The sequence below is a fragment of the Vombatus ursinus genome, unplaced genomic scaffold, assembly GCF_900497805.2.
Source record: "Vombatus ursinus unplaced genomic scaffold, bare-nosed wombat genome assembly UNPS02011572.1, whole genome shotgun sequence".
NCBI lineage: Eukaryota > Metazoa > Chordata > Mammalia > Diprotodontia > Vombatidae > Vombatus > Vombatus ursinus.
In genome coordinates, this window is record NW_020951350.1 from 3,459,824 (window position 1) to 3,483,324 (window position 23,501).

Genomic DNA, 23,501 nt, shown 5'->3' on the forward strand with positions numbered 1-23,501 from the left:
AAGTATGGTAAACTTACCAGGTTTTTACAATGATAGGTGTTTAGGAATTTAATGTTGACCCAAACTCAGTTTTGTTTTGTTTAAATAAGGAATCAGTTTATTTAGTCACATTAAATCTAAAACATTTTCTGAGATGTCTTTTGTAAAAAGAGTACAACTAATAATGCAATGACTTCATCTGAAAGTGTATGCAGTATTTTTTACATCTGTATCCCACTTCTGTTTTTAAAAAATTTATAGAAATTATTTTTCTCCCTCTCACCCTATTAAAGGGAAAAAAAGAAAAACATTTCTTTTTTTAATTCAATATTTTTAATTAATATATTTTGATTTATCAACAATCACTTCCATAAGCTTGTGAGTTTTAAATTTTTCTCCCCCTCCTTCCCCAAGATGGAGCGCAATCTGATACAGGCTATACATAATATTCCTATTAAACATTTTCACATTAGTCATGTTGTAAGGAAGAATTAGAATCAATAGGAGAAACCACAAGAAAGAAGAAACAAAACAAAACAGAAGAAAAAAAATAGCAAATAGTATGCTTCAATCTGCATTCAAACTCCACAGTTCTTTCTTTGGATGTGGATAGCATTTTCCATCATATGAGGCTTTTGGAGATATCTTAATCTTGTATTGCTGTGAAGGGTTAAGTCTATCAATATGAGTCCTCACACACCGTGACTGTTACTGTGTGCAACGTTCTCCTGGGTGTGCTCACTTCAGTCAGCATCGTCCACACAAGTCTTTCCATGGAAAAACAAATTTCTTTTAACAGTTATGCATAGTCAAGCAGAACAAATTCCCTGAATGGCCACATATAAATAGAAGAGAGTGTGTGTGTGTGTGTGTGTGTGTGTGTGTGTGTGTGTGTGTGTGTGATTCTGTACCCTAAATCTGTCATGTTTTTAATGGATAACATGTTTCATTATCCTTCTTGTGGGATCATAGATGTTCATTCTATTTATTGATAATAGTTCTTAAAGCTTTCGTAGTTTGTTTTTACAGTGTTGTTATTGTGCAAATTGTTCTCTTGGTTTCGTTTGTTTCATTAGTTTTTAAAACTCAAAGTTTTTCATTTTTATAATATAAATGTTACAGATTATTGTTCTGCTTACTTTACTGTGTCTCAGTTCACATTAAGTGTTTGTATCTCTTTTAAATTATGTTTCCTCATTTCTTTCAGTGCAATAATATGCTCACATTCATCTACCCCAGTTTATTCAGCCATTTCTCAACTGATAGACATCTCCTTAATTTTCAGTTTTTGTTTTGCCACGCCACCACAAAACAAAGTTGCTATAAATATTTTATTCTTTCTTTCATCTCTTTTGAATATAGGCCTTGCAGTGGTAGCTGATTTTGTATATAGTTCCAGATTGCTTTCCAGAATGGTTGTACTCATTCACAGGTCCACCAACACCATATTCATGTACTTTTTTCCCCTCAGTTCCTCCAACATTTATCATTTTTCCTTTTTTTTTAATCTTTGCCACTTCATTGGATATGAGTTAAAATCTCAGAATTACTTTAATTTGCATTTCTTTAATTAGTAGTGATTTGGACCATTTTTCCATATTACAGATAGCCTGGGCTTCTTCCCTTGAGAAGTCTGTTCATATCCTTAGACCATTTAACAATTGGAGAATGGCTCATTTTCAAACATTTCCCCTAAATTATTGCTAACACTGTTAATTTATCAAACTGATTCCTCAAGGGGAAAATTCATTAATTCTTTTTTTAAAAAATTCACAAATTAAATGTGTTCCTTTTTCTTAATTAGTGAAAGTTCCTGACTTTCCTTTGTTTTAGGTTATTGGGAAAGCCCTTGTATCCTTTCATGTCTTTAGTTAATTTTCCACATTGTTACACAGATTATTCTTCTCTCCATCCTAAATTCTGTGAAAACATTTTTAATTTGATATTTTATTTTTGTAAAAACAAATTTTAATTTTTGAGTTCCAAATTCTCTCCTTCAGAACATCTCTTTATGGACATTTGATTTCTCAAATTCATCATGTCCAAAATGGAACCCTTCTCCCCCAACCTGCACTTTTCAATTTACTTATCTCTGAGAAAATCAGAATCAGCTTCAAAATAGTTTGGTTCTGCTTAAAAAATAAAATAAAAGTAGAACAATAGATCAGAATAGAGATCATAAAGATATCTTTCTGAAGGAATCAGATAGAATTGAACTCAATAATCCAGTTTCCCACCTAATTTCTTATTTCCAGTCTTGTGTTCATTCCATTTTGTTCCTAGTGGTCCCTGAATTTGATGTTCTAGCTAGGACTTCTCTCTCTACATTGGTGAAGGATCTCACCTGTTCCTAGATTGTTCCTCCTCCTTCCTGAAGACCTTGGAGCCTCTGCATTTTCTCTGTCTCTGTCTGGCTGTCTTTGTGTCTTTTGGATATTCATCCTCAGACTTCTGGTAGACAGGCAGCAGCTCTTTGATGATGGCTGTCTGTTCTCTGTCTCTCTAGTGCCTGATGCAGTGCTTAGACATAATGGACTCTTCATCAGTGTTTGCTGAGTTGAATTGACTGGCACAGGAGGCAGCCTAGTGTGGCCAGACATCAAGAGAGAGCCAGGCCAGGCAATCACTCAAATTCAGAGGAAGAGTTGAAGCCATTCTTGTGGCCACACTAAACCTAGTACCCATCACTGTGAGGTCTGGTTGCCTAAGATGGGGCTGACTAGCCTAGGCTGAAGTTTCTGTGCCAGACATTTGGATTGGGCCCATGAACAGTTGCTGTATTTCTGGGGTCTTTGGGAACTCAATCATTTCATTTCGTTTCCCTGAGGACAAATCTTCCTTTGGCTTGCATACAAAAAGTACCAGTGATCTAATCCAATCCTCCTAGCACTACTGGCTTCTTACAGAAGAGGAAATTAAGGCAAGACAGGTGAAAGGATTTCACCCATTGTCACACAGAGAGCAAGTTGCTGGGTTGGGTTTAAAATTTTCAGTGAAAACAGCACTTTTATAAGGGCAGTGAAATCATTTAGGTTTCTAGGTAGAGAAAAGTACTTGTGACTTGTATTGGTGCCCTAGATTAATACTGAGTGTTATAGTTACAGGGTATTTATTCATGTTTCCAGTTACTTAAGTGTGTGTTTGCCACACCAATTGTTTGATTACTTTAAAATTTCATATCTAGAAGATGTCCTCAAATATTTCTCTGATTTTTTTCTCACCAGAGAATCACATTTTGGAAGATGTAAACAAGTGTGTAATTGCTCTCCAAGAAAAAGATGTTGATGGCCTAGACCGCACTGCTGGTGCCATTCGGGGTCGGGCAGCCAGAGTCATTCATGTTGTCACTTCAGAGATGGATAACTATGAACCCGGAGTCTATACTGAAAAGGTTCTTGAGGCCACCAGACTGCTTTCTAATACAGGTGGGTCTGGGTGAATGTCTTTCTTGTTTCCTGGAGATCCAGGCAACTAGAATGTAGCAGCCCATACTAAATTATTTTGCCACTCTACTGAAGAGGAATGCTTAATCTGGATGGAAAATAATTGCATTTTAATTCTTCTGTAATAAATGTCATTTACTTTTAAGGAATTCAGCCTGTTAGTCGTAAACATAAGCACTTAGCGTGAATGGCAAGGAATGGGGAGTTGATTTTGTTATAAAAGCTAGTTGAAGAAGTTAGAACATCAGAATGGCCACATGACCCATGGTACTATCATTTTATTTCAGTTATGCCACGTTTTACTGAACAAGTGGAAGCTGCTGTGGAAGCTCTCAGTTCTGATCCTGCCCAACCAATGGATGAAAATGAATTTATTGATGCCTCACGATTGGTCTATGATGGCATTCGGGACATCAGAAAAGCTGTGTTGATGATAAGGGTGAGGACCTGTATTTGAGAGAGTTTAACTGTGCGTCATCATTTGCTCAGCTTCAGCAATGCAGCATTCTGAGGCTGAGCTGACTCAGTTACAATATATCAAAATCATGATTTTAAAAGCTATTAAAACCAGGTATTTAATTATGTTGTCAAAAATGACTCTTGAATGCAACCTAAAGCCAAAACTTTGTCAAAGCAGGGTAGGTCCAAATAGGTGTGATATGACAATTTAATTTAGGACAAAGATTCAATTCAAGGCTAAAAAATTTAGGTCTTAGATAGCTTAAAACTAAAATATCTCTTAAATGAATTTCAATGTATTTTACCAAAACAAGTAGTTCTTAAAACAAGTGTTAGCAATTCTTCTGGCACAGGGGATGAAGCATTGTACTTGGACTCAAGAAGGCCGGGTTTAAATCCTCCCTAAGACATTGTCTGTGTGACCCTGGGCAAATACCTCGCCCCACCCCCTCACTGTGTGCTCCTTTAGATATGTCGTGTATGTCCTGATTGGACTGGGGGAAAGGGGGGGAAGGTATGTGGGAGCTGTTATCAAGGTTAACAAAGTACAAGTGCTTATGCCCGGCACAGGTTAAGAAAGGAAAGGTTAGAGAAGATAAACATCTGACCAACAAGTGGAAGATAGGCATTTATCCAGGGCTCTTTCTACTACAGCACGTTAACATCTAACAGTAGTATATTTCATTTAAAATCTAATCAAATATCTAGTCAGAGGAAAGTCTGGTTATGGGTGCTTTAAACTTTGGCCTCTTGAATCAACTTCGAGACTCAGATTATGCAATTGAAGAGTTAAGAACCTGGAGTCAGGAAGACCTAAATTCAAATCCAGCCTCAGACATGTACTAGCTGTGTGATCCTGGGCAAGTCACTTAACCCCAATTGTCTCTTCTCAATAATCATATCTTTAAAGGTTGGTTCTTTCTATTTAGGCAGAGGAAAACAAATAGGGAGAAAATCTCAATTCACTTTTCCCTTTTCATAAGACCTAAAAGAGAAGGATTAATAGACTGCCTTTGGTATAAGTTTACATTGGCTTCTAAAAGGCTCTCATGGATGAATGAAACAAAACAGGGCCCTTGCCTATGAGGTCATTTAGATTCACTCATTAATGAAATGTATTGTTCCTAGAGCTTCCAGAAAACATTGGTTCTTTTTATGGTTTTAGAACATGAAAAATGTTATTAGAAATATGTGAGATCTTGAGAATTACCTTCTGCTAGAGCTGTAGGAGGCCTGGTGAGATGACCACCCTCACCTTAGGTCCAGGGCAAGAAGGCTGGACCTGCTTTGAGGACTGTTCACTGCAGGGAAAGATGGTGGCATTGGACCAGTCATGTTTGCCCTTTCTGGAGGAGATCACATGAGGTAGCGAGCTGGTAGAGCTGGCTAGCAAATCCCTTTCCTTTACTAGTTGACTCCTTATCATGGTGGATAGCCTTTGTACCAGTTTTTGTTATCTATAAACCTTGTATGTGTGCCAGCCTTTTTACCACATGGTTATGAGTAATTACCCATTTTAAACGAACCAGTATGACAGTGTAGAGAGCTGCCAAGAAGGTGGCGATCTTCCATGGTAGAAGTTTCCTCACCTGGGAATCCTTATATTCATGAACTCATAGGCATAGGTCCTGTATAATATCTATAGAAAGGTTTCTTAACCAGCAGCAAATAATCTGTAGACTTTTATTTGCAGAAACTACCAGATTCTAGGAATGTTAACTCCCCTTTGCATTTAACATTACCACCAGTTCCTTTCCACTTCCTTGTTGCTATTGTCATTTGCTTTGTCTTCCTGGAATAGCCAAAAAAACTTCATAGGCTGGAACTGTTGTCACCCTGAGATAGGGCATGATTTTTGTTAATTTTTCTCTTTTTTTGTATGATAGGAAAGGTGTAAGACTTAACTTAATGCTACTTAAGAAGCCTTCATTTTCAATGCAGCAGCTTCTGTCCATAATACTTTTCAGCTTTGTCTTTATTTGGAAGTATCTAGGAAATCCATGGTGTCCTGCACATATACAGGGAAATGACTAGCCTTAACTCAGCAGTGAACATTTAAATACTGAGACTTAACCAGACTTAGCCTATCTCCTCCCTGCTGAAGCAACAAAACAGACCCTTCCCAAAGCTGTGCCTGGGGCTCTTTGGGTAGCAGAGGGATCACTTGGTCACTTTGGGCAGTTTTCATCCTTGTACAAAAAAGCTATAGCAAAATATGTGTCATTGTAATTCATACCTCTGGTATAACCAGTTAGTCATATTTGCAAATAGTACATATGAAAAAATCTTTTGTTCTACATTTTCAGTTGCCTGGAGCTGTCAAAAACTAAACAGAACCCAAAGTTAGGCTGTTCGAGTTTAGTCTTCTGCACAAAAATTGAGCTAACTACAAGTTAGAAGCTCTCCATGTGGACACTGCAAATTAGTTTACTACCAATGTCATTAACCCTAGGCAGACTTTGTTTTCAGTTATATTCTAAACAATAGATTTGTGCTCTGTTCGAAGTTTATTAGCAAGGATGATGGTGAAAACATGAATGAAGGTTTTGGAGACCCTGTTGCTGAAACCTACTAACTGTTGTTTAATATTGTCTTATGGAATCTTGAGCATGTTATATTGATCCTTTTTACAATGTATTTAATAAATATGACACGGCCTCTGCATGGATTCATCTGTAAAGGATTATCCTGAGCAGTCACGTGTCTATCCCCAAGCAGTAATCCATGAATTAGAGGATGTTCCCACAAAAATTCGGTCCAAACCATAGTGTACTAAGAGTGCTTGCTGTTCTGTCTTTTCCCTAATGTGACTTTCTGACTAGAAGGCATGTGATTTATTTATCATTTGAAAGTGGCAGGCTGAATTTGGTTCATCTGAAGTGTTAACAAGACTTCTGAAATTGTTCTTTTGGTTTTAGACTCCTGAAGAGTTGGATGATTCTGACTTTGAGACTGAAGACTTTGATGTTAGAAGTAGAACAAGTATCCAGACTGAAGACGATCAGCTTATTGCTGGTCAGAGTGCTCGAGTAAGGATGTGTTTTCTTGGAGAAGATGGATGTTTAAACAGTTTAACCCCCTCTGAACTGTGTGGTCATACTCACACTCACACACACATACACAGCCACCTGAACCTGCTCTTTCTTGCAGAAGATACACTGTCAGTGTTTTGACCTCCATTCTTTATTCTTTCATGCAGTAGAAATGAAGCAGAACATTAAGGCACAAATAAAACTCTACTGTACTGAGGCTGAGTAGGCTGCAGAATTCTCCAAAATGTCTATAACGTTTAGTTCAGATAAAAAACTCGAAAGAAAATAAGCCTGCCCCTTTTGAATAGGGTTATGGCTCTTTCCCAGTGGAAATGAAACACAGATAATGAAGTCTTTGGTTCAAGAAAATGCATTAAGCCAAGAAATGACAATGGCTTTCATCCAAAGCCAATCCCTTCCCTTTGCAAGCTCTATTGTTTAGGCCTCAGATGTTAGCGTAGATGGGAAAAAATTAATTATTGACGGCTGAAATATTAGCAACACTACATTCGAGGAAAATAGCCGATGCTATTGCATTTATTTGAAGTATTGCATCTTCAACCACTATCATTTTTGTCTTCTTGGGAGGATGCCATGAAAAACTACTAGAGTAGGCTTTTTCATTCTTCTAAAATCACTTGAACAGTGGTTTCCTATTAATCAAATTTCTGACATTTAACTTTGGGAACTATACTTAGGAGAAACTATTCCAGGATTCCTTGGTCTGTGGTCATTTCCTTGCACTCAGGATAAGGACTCTGCCTTTCTTGAGTTGTCAGAGACCTGTGGCCTTCTTGGACCATTGTGCACCTCCCTTTACCATCTGCTGCCTGATCCCAGAGGTGGTCGTTGGACCTGTGGAAGTGCTTCTGAGCTCCAAGAAAACAAAATGGTGCTTTGATGAAACTTAAATGCAGGGTCACATGGTGGGGATTTATATTCCCTAGTGGACTTCTCTTTCCTCCTTTAGAGCACGCGCTTTAAACCACTTCTGAATCACCTTGAAAAAATATAAGACGTAAAGCACTATGCTAAAGTGAAAAACGTATGGTTTTTGGCATTCTCGGGAAGCCATTTCATAAGTTAGCTCCTTCCAGAGAAGGCGGAGTTTGAGGCATGAAAGATTAAAAAGGAGTTTGGTCACAAAATGAGGATGATCACAGAGCTGCATCAGCCTTCTGCTGATCTCACTCGGTTTCCCTTTAAGAACTTGTTCTTGCAGGTTGGTAGGTAATTTAAGTTATAAATTTCAATTCAAGATGAAAAGAAATAACCCTTCAGGCACAATGAAGCCTATTATGGTATTATCCTATCTGTGTGTCATAGATTGCCTGTTGGAAACATTCTTGGAAAAACCAGTCGGAATGACTGGATAATGTACTTGGAGAACTCTGTATTCTCTTTTTATGAAAACTTTATGTTCACTTTATTTCAGGCTATCATGGCTCAGCTTCCCCAAGAACAGAAAGCTAAAATTGCTGAGCAGGTGGCCAGCTTTCAGGAAGAGAAAAGCAAACTGGATGCCGAGGTATCCAAATGGGACGATAGTGGCAATGACATCATTGTCCTGGCCAAACAGATGTGCATGATCATGATGGAGATGACAGATTTCACCAGGTGAGCCCACATGGGAGCTTTCTGTAAGGCAGCATTGGCCACATTTCAGTAAGCAGTGGGAGAAGGGTGAGGGCTCTTGAATGCTTCCTGTACAAAGAAGCCAATGGATCCTTGCGATTTTTCTAGTAGCAAGTTAACACAATACATCCCTTATAGGGTTTCATTTTCTGAGGGGTATTAGACCACCCTGGTCACCGCCCCCCCCCCCCTTTTTTTTTATCTCCTAATGCTTATGACTAGATTCCCCTAAAGAGGGCCCTAGGAGGATATAGTGCTTGACACCCTCTACCCAAGTATCAGCCTTTCACTGCTTTCTCATAAGGTCCAGTATTTCTGGTCTTGATTATGAGTGTTTTCTGATTGTTTTTTTTGCAGAGGCAAAGGACCACTTAAAAACACATCAGATGTAATTAGTGCAGCGAAGAAAATTGCTGAGGCAGGATCAAGGATGGATAAGTTGGGAAGAACTATCGCAGACCATGTAAGCATCAGGGCTATATCTGATATGAGTAATGGCAGCAATCCTTATTTCTTACTTGTTACTCATACTCATTTGCAAAGAATACATGACCTCATGGAGAAAGCCAAAGAACAGTTTGAAACATATAACTGTGCCCTCCTCGAGCGTTCAGCATCACAGAGGATGATACCAGACAGTGGAGCATTTGGGACATCCAGCTTTGGAGGTACAGAACGCAGATGGAGGTGCAGAATGCTGCTGAAGTTTAAAAAAAAAAAAAACCAGCCCAGACTCCTCAGGAATTGTTACACTATTCTATATAATCTGAAGAACCAGCATTTGCTTTTAGCAAAATTAACATAATATAGAAATTTTTTAAAAGCAATTTTCATGAATGTTAATTTTCTCATTTGGATTTCATCATCTGACTGGCTTTTATGTCCCCTTAATTTTCTTTTTTTTTTCCCCATACTACATTATGGATATAATTAGGTAACTTGTGATATCTTAGTTCATGAAGCTTGTTCCAAACACATCCCAGTTGCCTGCTTTCCCTCCCCCTCGAAGGAAGTCTGTGCTGCAGCCCTTAGTGAGCAGGCCCAGGCGCAGATCATAATAGCTCACATCATACAGTGCTTTACAAAAGAGCCATCATCTGTCTTTAGAGGACTACTAGGTTAAAAATACTGTTTTACCTTCCAGTGTCCAGACTCGGCCTGCAAACAGGACCTCCTTGCGTATCTACAGCGCATCGCTCTCTACTGCCATCAGCTCAACATCTGCAGTAAAGTCAAGGCAGAGGTTCAGAACCTGGGTGGGGAGCTTGTTGTCTCTGGGGTGAGTTTTCCTAAAAAGTAAATTACTGAATGTGAATAAAGTGGCTTAGCTCTGAACAAACTCGGTTCATATTAGTTGGGGCCTGACACAGACATAATCTGCAATGGCCTTCAGTGAAAACAGCCAATAAGGTAGCTGTTTCACAGTGTAGACCCAAAAACACACTTTGCCCAAGGTTTTGATTTCTGACCTAGGTCTTGGGGGAAAAGAAAACAAAGGTAAGTAGACCAGATATTTAACATACATTACTTGGTGGCCCTAAGCCATGTAGCCGTGTACTGTTGAAAGTAGCTGAGAGCAGTTGCCAAGAACATTAATTCACTAATTTGGAAAAAGAAAGTTTTTATACTCAGAGTTTTCCATCTTAGCCACAAAGAAGATATGGTCATGTAAAGTGGGACACATGGGCTAGCAGCTCAGAGAACCTACTTAAATACATATGATCATATTTTAAATGGGACCTTAGAAACAGTCAGTCCTTGTTTGAGTGAGAGCTGTGATTTTCAAAGTGTGGGTCCCTTTGGGCCCTGCCCCTAGCTCACCACAACCTGGGTTGAATCATTCATTTATACTTATCACCACCATCAAGGTGGAATTTGGAAAATCGGGGGGTTTCTGAAAGGAGTTACGGCATGACAGATGCATTGGAGTGAGTGCCTTTTAGGACCCGTGTTGCTTTTCAGAAATATAAGTGAGCTAGATGGGTACAGACCTTGTCTTGTTAAACATTAGTGTTCTAGAATGAGCCTCACAGACCAGCTGCCTGGCACACCCATCTCGGTTCTGGCATTGCTGAATGGGGGGAGCCATTTAAGGTACAGGAAAACAGAAGGAAAAAAAAAATATTTGCTTCTAAGTGCAAGCTCATCTGGTTGTAATAGAAATAGTGGGCATTCATGTCTGCCAGAGGTGATTATTAACCAACTACCAGGCACTCGTTGGCTCGTTAGCAATACTGTTCAAAGCTGAAGTGCCCTCTTTATTTCCAGTGACTCTTCATCCTGGAGAGAATAGGGTTTACAGGGCATTCCTCCTAACCTATTTCATGTAAGAGCAGGTTTCTGAAATTTCCATGGGGTTGTAGATGGAGGCTCTAAGCTAACCCCCAGGCACCGCTTGACTACACAGAAGTTCTCACATTGACCTCAGGTCTCCAATAGTCTTAGCCAAAATTGTGTGGGCTTCTGAGGCCTTTCTCATGGGTTTCTTTCTCATTAGATTGAAATGAGGATCAGAACCACCCATGCTTTTTCTTCCTTGCCTCTGGTCATAGACACAAAGTAATGTTAATCTCACAAGAATTTTTTTTGGTCTACATTCCAAATCAAAGGAAATACTAAATTTCATCTATGAGTCAGGTAAAGTTGGACTATAAATTTTTTCCCTTCCATATTCATGTATTCACTGGTATTTTAATCAAGAAGCACTATGTCAGCAGTATTGATTCTCTATTCCCCTATGCCTACTATGAAGCAAAAGAGTTTAACATCTTTGCTATCTTTCCCATGGTTTCAGTGGTCTCCCTACCTGCCTCTAGTTGCATCTTCACCTCCAGGACAAAACCTTAACTCCTTATATGCACAGAGGTCTCCCCCTGCCCACCACACACACCATCTGCCTGGGCCAGTCCTAAGATGAACCCATATACATATACCCCTTTTCTTGTCCTCCTCTGGGACTCAGTGTGGATCAGAGGGTCTTCGTTTTGTTTGTTAAGGCGTATAGACTCCTTAGAAAAGGGTATTACAAGGCACAGGATTACAAAAGAAACCGATTATTTTGGAATACGGTCATCAGATGTTTTTTAAAACAAGTTCACAGATCCCAGGATGTATAATTCCATCACCAAACCAAAGAGTGCTATTACAAATATAGTTGATGGAACTCTCGATATAGATTCCTGGAGGGGAAAAGGGCACTGAGTTTGATTTAAGTACATAACCATCCTCCATCCCAAGTCTCTAAGAGGCATGTTGTGTTTTGTGACCCCAGGTGGACAGTGCAATGTCCCTGATCCAGGCGGCCAAGAACCTGATGAATGCTGTGGTACAAACTGTGAAGGCTTCCTATGTGGCCTCCACCAAGTACCAGAAATCCCAGGGAATGGCTTCTCTCAACCTCCCTGCTGTGTCCTGGAAGATGAAGGCCCCAGAAAAGAAACCCTTGGTGAAGAGAGAGAAACAGGACGAAACCCAGACGAAAATCAAGCGGGCATCTCAGAAGAAGCATGTGAATCCCGTGCAGGCCCTCAGTGAGTTCAAGGCCATGGACAGTATCTAGAGCGGCTTTGGCCACTCACACCCTCTGCCACTGTCTTCTCTAAACTAACTTTCCTTCAAATGGCTTCTGTGAATCATAGATATTTCCTGTTCATTCAAATGTATTTACTTAATATAATGTTGATATTAGATGCTATGAGAATGTAGATTTTTTTAAAAAACCTGACCATGTGATACCAGTATGAGAACAAGCTTGTACTTCAGTGGAGAATGCTTTTAGATTCCAGAAGCATTATTTTAGTTGCATTTTTTAAAAAATATAAGCTTGAAGAAAAACTATAACCAAAGAGATTGCTAACACTATTATATCATGATGTGTCTGTCTCCCTGACTGAAGGTTTGCATTGTGATTGAGAGGTTTGTGTCATCAGTGAACAAAAAGGTGGGGACTATCACTTTTAGTATTCAGGAGGAAAATTGATGAGAAAATATGCCACGTTATACAACTTTCTAACTCAAAGCTTTTGAATTTGGAAGAGAGCAATTGGGTACTTTTCACTGTGGAGAAGGCTGTCTTCAAAGAAACCATTTTGGGCAGATAGATAGATAGGCTGTTATTAAATTAAAAAGTGACCGTGAGTGCCTAGGCCTGCCCATTCGGACGTCTCGGAGAGCCCAGTGTTTACCAACGTTGGCAGTAACCCTTGTGTGAGGGATTTCATGTATGTCTGCAAAATGACAATCTGTCTGTAAGAAATTCAGTAAAACATAATGCATCATGAAGAAAACTGATTACTCTCTTTAGGACACAGGATGAGAATTTTAATGCTTGGTTACAAATTACTAATGTACTTTGCTGCAGGACATTAATAAAATTGCTCTTTCCAGCCGGTGTGTTGTGGTGCTGTAATAGTAACATGTTTTTTGCTTTCTCTCAGTATTCAAATGCAAATTTGTCATTGTGCTCATTTCTAATAATTGTGGTGTTTCCTGCCTTGGGCTTATAAAAGAAGTCTTGCAAAATAGTGTTTGTTCAGGCAATAATTTCAACTTTACATTATTTGTGATTACTATAGCGATTACTATAGCTACAAGGTATAATTTTTACTGTTTTATTTAAATTTTATGAATTTGAATATTTTTTACACAAACTTTTCCCAATAAAGTGCATGATGAAATCCAGCCAAGTGGGCCAAAGTTTCTCTCCCCTTTCCTCTCAAACTATTTTCATCAGGTACAATTTTCAAATTAAGTGACCTGTCTTAATCCCCCACTGTATCTAGGACCAACCTTTTCTCTTTTCATATTCTCTTTTCATAACTCCCACAGTCTCTTAAGAAAAACCATCCTATCCTACCCTTGCCCTCTGAAAGTGAGTGACCCTCCTATGTGGGAATGAGATAGGATTGGATGGCAAACTTAATTAAACAGGAAAGACTGTTGTATTGATTCCAACAGAACCTTTATATGTAATTTTTTAAAAGATCAATAGTTTAACCAATGTGGTAAGAAAATTATCACACCCTCTTTTGTGTATTGACACATTCCCCACGATTCAAAGCCTTCACTTGTAACACATTCATATAGTCAACTAAAACTAGTTAAACACTGGCAATGTCTGGAGACGTGCACTATCACACATGCAGCTCTTCAAAAAGCTTCTGTGAGCGTGAGCCAGCAGCTGCTAGTGACTGACCCTCTAGCTCACGAAGACTTACAGCTTTAAATCTAGTCAGCCTTTGGATCAAGAAGGCCTGGATTAAAATCTCTGCCTCTAAGAGAGTGTCCTATGAGGGGCCCCTGCTTAGCAAATACATCAGCTACCTTATGGGGCTAATAGAAGTCCCAGATGAAATGGTTTAAAGTGTTATATAGTCAGTTGATAAACATTTATTAAGCACCTACTACATGCCAAGCTTCGTGCTAAATACTGAGGATGCAAAAAGAGGCAAAAGTCCATCCCTGCCCCCAAGGAGTTCACAATCTAATGACTGATATATGTACATACACATACTACATCGTATATAAGTCGGAGATGCACACATTCAGAGTCATTGCTCCAAATGTTCATATGGACTATTGATGCCTGGCCTGTGGTAGAGCTTTCTGAGCTGGTATTGGTCTGATCAGCCACAGCGACACGTAGCTTGACCCCAACACTATGATGTCATTTTGGTCCACTTTGAGAACGAAGAACAACCAGCTTTGTCATAGTATGTGAGTTGTCATCACAGAATTATAAAAATTGTACTTGGGCCAGATTTGGTCACCTGGAGGAGGAGTAATAGAAAGAGGAATGGTTTTGATGTCAGAGAACCTGAGTTCAAACCCCAACTCTTTCTGCTTACAACCCTAAATCTATTTATGACCCCTTCCCCCAGCCCCATTTCCATGGCTATAAAACTGGGCTGATTTGCAGTAGACAGATGAGATTGTGCCCTTCTCCTTTAATTAGCTGTGAGCAGCTCCCTACAGAGGGCTAACATGAAAAAAAAATACATTTATACAACAGATTAAGGAGTAATTATTTGTTTTATAGAGGGATCCACAGTAGGATTTTTATTAAGAAAAAGCCAGCTCTTTTGTTATACACTTAAAAAGACTCGATTTACAACATCTGTTGCAGAAAGTAGAACATCCATTGTAGCATATAAGACAAATCCTTCCTTCAGCTCTAATTGGGAATGGGCAGCAGGACAAAATTCTGCAGGGAAAGCTGCCTCTGGTTTCAAAATCTTACAGTAGGCCTTCATTGAACCCTCCTGCCAGGTATCTAAAGTGTACATTTCCCTTGTTTTCTCTCTTCCCCTGCATCCCTTTCTCACTGGAGGATATTAAATGAAATAAATGAAGAGCTGTGAATATGTGAGAAACAAAGAATGGTCAAAGAGAAGTCCCAGAGAAATATACTACCTCCTCCCCAAACGGGCTCTAAAAATATTCTAGGTCAAAAGACAGGCCAACAGGGCAGCTAGGTGGCGCAGTGGATAAAGCACCAGCCCTGAAGTCAGGAGGACCTGAGTTCAAATCCAGCCTCAGACCAAACACTTGACACTTACTAGCTGCGTGACCCTGGGCAAGTCACTTAACCCCAATTGCCTAAAAACAAAAAACAACAACAGAAAGACAGGCCAACAAAGCTGCCAGTCCTAGATGATCCACTGTTCCTAGGTCTGGAAATTCTTCCCATCAAGTTGCTCCCTGGCTCCCAGAAACTAACTGTCCTCCCGCAGCGAGCTCTCAAGCTTCCATGTTCATTCCTTCATTTCTCAGGTACAGGGACCTGGCCCCAAACAACTGAACTTAACCCATTAGAATTTCTTCTTAGGCACTGCATTCCCTGTCCATATGGTGGAATCACCTTTTCCTTTTCCTTCTTTCATCTCCATTTTGTCAGCCTGCAAATCTTACTATTTCCTCCTCCCAAAAACCATTGTTTTTTACCCATCTTCATTTCCTCTGCCCTGCCTCAGTTCTGGACTGTTGCTATGGCCTACTATCTGTTCCCAAATCACTTTCCTGCAAAGAGTAGAGGATTATTTCTAACACACTACACCCATTCCCATGCCCAGTCAGATCAAGTCCTAACCCCTGTCTCATATGGTCCCAAACTACCCTAAATGCCAAATAGTCCCTTCCATGAACCACTCTTCCAAACAGGGCAATCATACTACCACCATGTTGTAGCCACAAGTCCCTTATTTGTCCCTGGCTCTTAGGTAAGAACACAGAGAAGATGTATTGCCCATCGGGACAGGTTGTAAGATCCACCATATCTGTACTACCCCTCCCTATTCTCTGCTGAGAACCCTAGGTCCCTGACCTGGCTGGTACCACTCCCAGAGCATTTTGGGAGGAGAAGAGAATGCTATCTCCTTTCGAGCCCCTGGGCCACAGGTTATGGGGAATAATAAAGCTGGCTGGGGGGCTCTTTAGACACAGCCCCCATTTATTCAAAAATTTGTGCCCCCAGAGTAGCCGCCTCTATGTACCTTGTCACCAGTCTGCGTGATCATCACACTCCATACGTTACAGTGCCCAATATACTAAAAATAAAGACCTGTGGAGGGGAAGGAGAATGCAAAGAACCCAGTCTCTAGTCCATGGAAATGGCAGTCTGGGAGCTTGGTCAGCTTCATGCCAACTCACAGCAGAAATGTCTTCATTTGTTCTGCTGATTCTATTTATCTCCCATATTAGAATGGGAGCTGTCCAAGGTCAGGGAGCACATTCTCCAATATGAATCGGGATGGACAGGCACAATGTGGACGCTCTGTGAATGCTGAAGTGACTTCAAACTAGAAGCTATATCTCAGGGGTCCCAAGGAAGGGCAGTCTCCCACAGAAAACAGTATACCTGGTTTCTATTCTTAAAACTCCAAGGCAACAGCACACACATCCCCATATCATGCTTCCCTTAGTGATGCCAAATACCGTACTGGATAGACCAGGCAACTTGTCCACCACCCCACCCCTACCCCACCCTCTCAGCCCCTGCAGGCCAATTACCTGGAAGGATTTAATGAGGATCCTTACCCTGGTTCCCTGCATGCATGAGAGAAACTACCAACCACGAGTTGCCGTTCAGACCAGACAAATTTCCCCTCTCTGAAGGCTCTGGCATGATCTGCCAATGAAAAAGAAAAGGGCTTAAGGGATACATGTGTTCTCCGACTCCCTGTCCTACCATCGCTGCACTTCATCCTTTTTTTTTCTTTGTCCTCAAATGGCAAATGAGAATACACTGGGATGAGTGAAACTACCATTAAGAAAAAGTAGTGAGTGCTCTGGGGATATTCGTAAAGTATCTCCACTTTTCCATCTCTGGGAATGTCTCAGCCCAAATTCAATCAAACGTGAACATGTTTATTCTTGTTCCACAGTCCCAGGTCCCCCAGATCATGGGCACTGAAGGCAAGCTGACTGATTAAGTGGCCTAGAGTTTGGGCAGAGGCCCAGAGTTAGAACATGGAGAAGAGCTGGGGGGAAGAAGAGGAAAAGACAAAGGCAGAAACTCCCCAAGTACCTCTCATTGCTTGGTCGCCCTAGATTCCATTTGTGCTGTTGGTACGACTTAACTCTCATTCAAGAACAGGAGCTCTCTCTCCAAGGTCATGGACCATGTTCTACAATATCTCACACAATACACTGAATAAGGATGGATGGGCAGGCCCTTGGGGGGCACTCAGTAAATACCTAACTGGCTCAACACAAAGTCCTGAAGGGGAAGAAGTCAAGAAGCATTCATTAAGTGCCTACTATATGCCAGGGAGTATGTGCTGGGAATACAAAGAAATAGTCCCTGCCCTCAAGAAACTCATACTCTAATGCAATATGAAAATGAATATGTGCAAACAAGATATATTCAGAATAAATTGGGAGGTAGTATCAGAGGGAAGCCCTAGTAATAAGGGAAACTGAGAAACACTTTTTGCAGAAGGTGAGATGTGAGTTGAGACCTGCAGGTAGTCAGGAGGAGAAGGTTAGGAATGAGGACATTGAACAGGGGTATAACAAAGCAGAAAAGTGAAGAATGTCTGAGGAATCTGCCAACACGACAGATGAGATGATGACAGTATCACTCTCCTTCCACCAAAAGTCTCCCATGGCCCTAGTGACTGCATCTCCCAGGCCTTGGAGCCAGCTGTGGCGCCTTCATCAGTATGTGGGGGATAGGAACAAAGCCAGTGTCCCGTTCCTTCCTGCCTTTTCCAGTGGTGCCTCTGAAAGGCTATAAATATCTATTGCTCTTCCTAGAGAAGAAAGAGAGCTGAAAGGCAAAAACTAGAGAGAAATTAGACCAGAACCAAAAGAAATGAGATCCTAGACCAGTACATCTGATCACAGGACCTACCCTTTCTGACCTCATGGGTCTAAGGTGGGTGGAATGTTGCTGGGAGCAGTAATGGAGCCCAGGAAACTACACTACCCCAACCTTGCCCTCCCTTTGCCCATAACTCCCCATCTATGTCCCTGGGGGCTCCTCCAACTTTCATCTTTCAGTTCTCTTCCTTGAAGTCTCCACGCAGCAACTCTGATGGTAGGGGTGGTGGGTCCAGTCAACAGTTACACCTCTGTTGTACTGGGTGCTGAACAATGTTCAACCTCATTCTGCTATCCCCAACCTTCTCACACCCTGGTTGGTACAGGCTAGAAAGGGCTGAGATCATGGGGAGAGAAATAATGAAATGGGGAGATCCCCACAGAGAAAGGGCCCCAAGCTCTCAGCCAGCTGCCATGAATTGCCATTTCTACCCTGAGCAGGATAAGAAAAGCAACATGGTTAGTTAGGTGTATGAAACTGTCACCCCAGGGCCATAATTCTGCCCTACCCACTCAAGGAAAGGTAGGGAGACTAGAAAATCTTATGCAAAGTGCTTTTCAAACCTTACCTTTTCCAAGTAATAAACTGGAGCCTTTTAGGAAGGGTCAGGCAGAGTGACCTGGAGGAAAGTAGCAATCAGGCTACCCATCTGAGCATCTATATCCCACAGCCCTCCCCACTGGGCCTCAACTTTAATCCCTGGACCCGAGGAGCCAGTCCCTGTCAAAACTTAAGCTTTCTTGTGTTTTCTTCTCTGGAAAGGAAGGGAGGGAGGTAGCCCAGTCCGGCTGGTGCATTGGGAAAGGTAGAAAAACAAACATACAGGAATCCAAATCAGGAAACCCCAAGCCAGAGTTGCCATAGCAACATGGATGCAGCAGGCTCACAGCTGCCGTGCACATTCTCTCCTCTGCACCCTTGCTAGGCAGGGAGGGGGAGGTAACTGGGACTGCCGCGCAGTCCACACAAGAGCCCTGGGCCTTCGCCTCTCCCTAACCTCATATACGACCTCTTTTGGCTGGTCATCTAAAGTCCCAGGCCAGCCTGGTTGGGAGAGAGAAAGAAAATCTGGCAGCACAGAGAAGATATCTGCTAAAGGCAAAAAGAAAGGTGCTAGTTCTCAGAAAGCCTAAGATCCAGCTCTCCCCTCCAGCCCCGTCCTTGGCCAGGATACTCAAAACATCACTCATCTGTGATGTCACTGGTGGTCTTCAAAAACGGAGGACCACCAGTAACAACCACCCCCACTACCACCAAGCAAAAATACTGCCCCTAAAAACCCCCGCGTCAAAGGAAGGTGCATTTATCATGTCTGATGCCCCGCGCTCATGGCCACGTCTCGCCTGTATGACTTCACAAGCGAAACTTCACCTCTCTGAAGTTTCCTTATCTGTAAAATGGGAATAACAATCCCTACCCTCAATTCCTCAGGAAGACCAAATGTGATAGCAACAAAAGCTCACATTACTACGCTAAATTATACTGAATTTAAGGTTTACAAAACACCTCATCCACATTCACTAACCTCAGAAAAAGACAGCATAAATTTAATCCAAACCACGGCCAAGTCACTTAATATGTAACTCTGAACTCTTAAGACTATAGAATCTCTGAACCCAGTCTTCTCATCTGTAAAATGGTGATGATAAAACTATCAAGTATATGTCCTATAGGATTACCGTCCAGAAAGATCTTTGTAAATCTTAAAAGTGCCACAGAAATACAAGTGATGATTACGTACAGAACTGAAAACCGATGCTTGGAAAGAGTTCGGATTCGGTCATCCGTGGGGTAAGGGGTGGAGATGCCATATTCTAGTGGTCAGCAGGCAGGGGACTGCAGTCTGGGGTGCTGGGAGGAAGTTTCCCTTATGCAAACTAGCCCACAGGGGAGTGAACCTCATGACTTGGCCAGGCATGGCAATACCATGTCCAAACCAACATCCACAAGGCCAGACAAGAGTCACTCTCCTCAATACCGGCCTCACTGACTTGGAATATCTGATTGTTGAACCTAAGAGATATTCACCTTTTAGGCGTCCTGGAACCTTGGACAGTCTGATGAAGTGTATGGATACCTTCTCAAAATAATGTTTCTAAATGCGTAAAATAATTACAAAGGAAACCAATTATATCAAAACACAGTTATCTAAATATTTTTCCCTTTCAATTTCACAGACTACCTTAAAATCTGTCCACAAACCCCTGAAGGAATCCCAACTTCAGAACCTCTGACTTAACCTGATTTAGCAACGCTGCACATAAGGCCCCATTGCTCAGATTTCCCCTATTCATCCCAACCCTGCTACTTGCCTCCTGACCAATTCTGAGAATTTCTATCCTGCACACTCTAGTGTAGATGTACCTCTACCACCTGACGATCTCCAGATCAGAACTGTCAAGAAGATTAAAAAGACAAACAAACAGCAAACTTTCAACACCACCATTTAATGGCCAATACAGGGTCAGCAGGACATGTCAGCGTCAGGGTGGCAAGTCTTCCCTCAATCCCCAAGAGTTCCTTTGAATGCCGTGCCTCCCTCTCTATCCACCACTGGCCCGAGGGGTGAGCTCATCGAAGCTCCTGGATGAAGCCATTGATGGTGCCCAGCATCTCCTGGAAGTAACCATTCTCTTCCCCGTCCTGCTGTTCCAGAGCTGCCAGCTCCTGGTACTCGTCCCGTAAACCTTGCAGCGTGCTGCTGAGTAGGATATCTTGGCGGTAACGGTCCCGACAAGGGGTGAGGAGGGCACTCAGGGTCCGCAGCACTTTCTCCCGCATGTCATGCTCCGGCAGCCCTAGCAGACCCGAAACGATGCCACACCAGCCCTGCTCCTTAAGTCCCGGCATAAGCTCCACCTGGCGGTACTGCTGTACCTTCTCCTCTGGGGGATCCTGGCCATGCTCAGCAGTCTCTACCAACATCTGCACCAGACAGGGAGAAGGAAAAGCAGAAAGGGACACAGAGTCAATACCAAGTCACCAGATATCCCAGCTAGCCAAGGCACCAAAATCAAGGTGAAATATGGGGAAAATTTACATTTATAAGGCCAAGAGGGCAGAAAACTGAAAAAAAACAAACAAAAAAAACACAAACAAAAAAAACTCCACTCATAAACGAGAGAGAATTGATTGTGAATCTGAATACTGTCAATTTTAAAATAACCTGCTGTCCTTCACATACAGAGATATGCCACTGACTCCCATCTACCCTAAGTGATTTATCCAAGAATGAGACTAGTTTACACTGATGTAATCACATGGGCACATGCTCATGTGTGAACTAGCTAGCTGGGTGACAGAGAGAGTAAGCTCAGGTGGCAGGAGCAAAATGACTTCTGAATCCCTCACCTGCCCTACCCTGCACAGGCCTGTCCTATCCTTCCTGCCCTCTGCCCCCACCCCTGGGTAAGGGAGCTCCAGATAAGGGGGTGGGGGGTGACTGACCTTGTTCTTCATGGCCAGAGGATTCTGACAATTGTCAGCTCAATGTAAGAGCCAGAAAAGGAGGATGAGGAGGGGAGGGGTGTGGGAAGGGGGGGGTGTGCCTTTAAGAACCAATCCCTGGGCCCAGATGGCCACCTCCTGTGATAATGACTATGTGCACACTTTACTAATTAGATTTGAACACCACATGTCTTTTTGCTATTACAGAAGACTACGGCGTCACCAGTTTCAGTTGAGAGCAATTCTACTAGGCGAGGGGAAAAGCAGAGAAGAGGACAAGGAAAGCCCAGAGGTACCTGTCCTCACTGACTAGGGAAAAGGAGGAGGAATGTGGTCTCCTGGCTTCAGCAGCTTTCTTCTCTTATCTCCTGCTTGAGAACTACAGGGCCTAACTTGCTCAAACGATCCAGAAGAGAAGGTCCTCACTGGGAAAGCCCCTAAGAGAACCACGTCCATTCTCTGGACAGCTTGAGTTCTGATCCACTGGCCCACTTCACTCTGTCATTTATTACTATATTTCTCAGACTTTAAAATGACAAATTAAGAATCACATCCAAGGCCTGATTCTCCAACCCTCCTTGATTAGCACTTGTAACTCTGTAACTTACTCAGATACATCATAGACTCATCAAGTCAGAGATCTGGAACTGGAATAGACCTTAGAAGCCAACACGTCTCACCAGAGGAGTGAAATGACATGCCCAATGTCAGGGAGCTGGTGAGAATCCCAACTCTCTGGGGCCTGCGGAGCTCTAGCACACAGATTGCACACTCAAATTCTCCCAGCCCCTGGAACAAAATAGCACCTAACGGAGCCCAAATTAGCACTCTCTGGGAGAGGAATCCATGATATTCCTCAAACATGTTCTAATAGCCTTCAATCTTTCTTTCACAAACCCGTCCGAAATATCCTCCTCAGGCCTCAATGGGGCAGGTTGGAGCACTGATAAGTTCCCTCCTGTGGGGAGAGATATATAGACCCAAGAAGGAAAGTGAGGGGTGGGAAGATTGGGTCAGGGAGGGGTGGATGAGAATCCAAGGACAGAGGAAGAAGGAATCCTGGTGGCTCTATTCCTAAAGTGGCCAGGAGTAGGAGAAGACAACAGAGAAGGCCCCATCTTACCCCTGGGGCTCATCAGTCTACACATCTATTAACAAGAATGGCCCTAGTACAACAAACATGTAGGGTGGCAGAAGCGGTGCCTACCCCCCCATCAAGCACTGATTCACTTAGTTCAGACGAAGGACCACATACAGTTCCCAGGACTAGAAAAACAGAATGACCCCCCCAAAAGTTGACTCCTCCTAATTTTCCAGCAGTTCATCTAAGGAGGGTTATAAGAAAATGCTTGCCTTGGAATATGCTTAAACTCTCTGGCAGCTACAGCCCTCTGGCCGGGCCCTGAGGCCTTGCCACTGAGAGGCTCCTGACATGGGGGAGGGTCCCTGTCTCCTCAAGGAACCTCAAAACGGACCTTGTAAAACCAACCAGTCAATTCCCCAGGTGTCCTTACCATTTGTCTCATAGAGCCCTTTCACACAAAAGCAAGAGAGGAGAGACTGGTATTAAGCCCTTAGAGATCATCTAATCCCAATTCTTCATTGTACAAATAAGGAGGTAGAGGAGAGAACGCAGGACAGCACGTGTCAGGCCTGGAGTCAAAAAGAACTGAGCTCAGACGTGACCTTAGATACTTACCTGTGTGACCCTAGGCAAGTGACATAACCTCTGTCTGCCTCAGTTCTTCATCTGTAAAATGGGATAACAGCACCTCTCTCAGCGGTGTTGTGAGAATCAAATGAGATAATCGGCATAAGGCGCTTTGCACACCATAAAGTACCATATAAATGTGCGCTGTTGTAAGAAAACTGAGGCCCAGAGACAGGAAGTCACCTGCCCAAGATCCCACAGTAAAAACTGACCCCACATCCTGGGACTCCCCTATCTCATGCTGCCTCAGTACAAAGTGGAAGGAGATCCAAGCTGGAGAGGAGGAGGAGCTGAAGACAACATTCACCTTCTCAGTGACCAGGTCATACAGCAGGGTGACCACACGCACGGCCAGCATCTCCATGCCTTTCTCGTGGACCAAGCTCCTCAGGACCTGCAAGCCTCCCAGCTTCAGGAACTGCTGCTGAGCGTAGGGAAAGTGCCGAAGGAGCGAAGACAGAGCGAACAGCACC

The 23,501-nt window shown here is 42.3% G+C and overlaps 2 protein-coding genes across 3 annotated transcripts in view; one reads left to right on the forward strand and one right to left on the reverse strand.

The window, feature by feature from the left end:
- CTNNA1 (catenin alpha 1) overlaps positions 1-12,936 on the forward strand; it is a 153,479-nt gene extending 140,543 nt beyond the window's left edge. Inside the window, exons 12-18 of the mRNA XM_027856545.1 lie at positions 3,204-3,404; positions 3,710-3,861; positions 6,800-6,910; positions 8,349-8,530; positions 8,906-9,011; positions 9,693-9,827; positions 11,820-12,936. Coding sequence (XP_027712346.1) covers positions 3,204-3,404; positions 3,710-3,861; positions 6,800-6,910; positions 8,349-8,530; positions 8,906-9,011; positions 9,693-9,827; positions 11,820-12,107 — 1,175 coding nt within the window. The 3' untranslated portion in view covers positions 12,108-12,936. The remainder of the gene's footprint in view (positions 1-3,203; positions 3,405-3,709; positions 3,862-6,799; positions 6,911-8,348; positions 8,531-8,905; positions 9,012-9,692; positions 9,828-11,819) is intronic.
- A 7,361-nt stretch (positions 12,937-20,297) lies between these two features.
- SIL1 (SIL1 nucleotide exchange factor) overlaps positions 20,298-23,501 on the reverse strand; it is a 268,182-nt gene continuing 264,978 nt past the window's right edge. For both annotated transcript variants that reach the window (XM_027856499.1, XM_027856498.1), the window contains 2 exons: positions 23,336-23,500; positions 20,298-20,795 (listed from right to left, as the gene is read on the reverse strand). In XM_027856499.1, coding sequence (XP_027712300.1) covers positions 20,442-20,795; positions 23,336-23,500 — 519 coding nt within the window. In that variant the 3' untranslated portion in view covers positions 20,298-20,441. The remainder of the gene's footprint in view (positions 20,796-23,335; position 23,501) is intronic.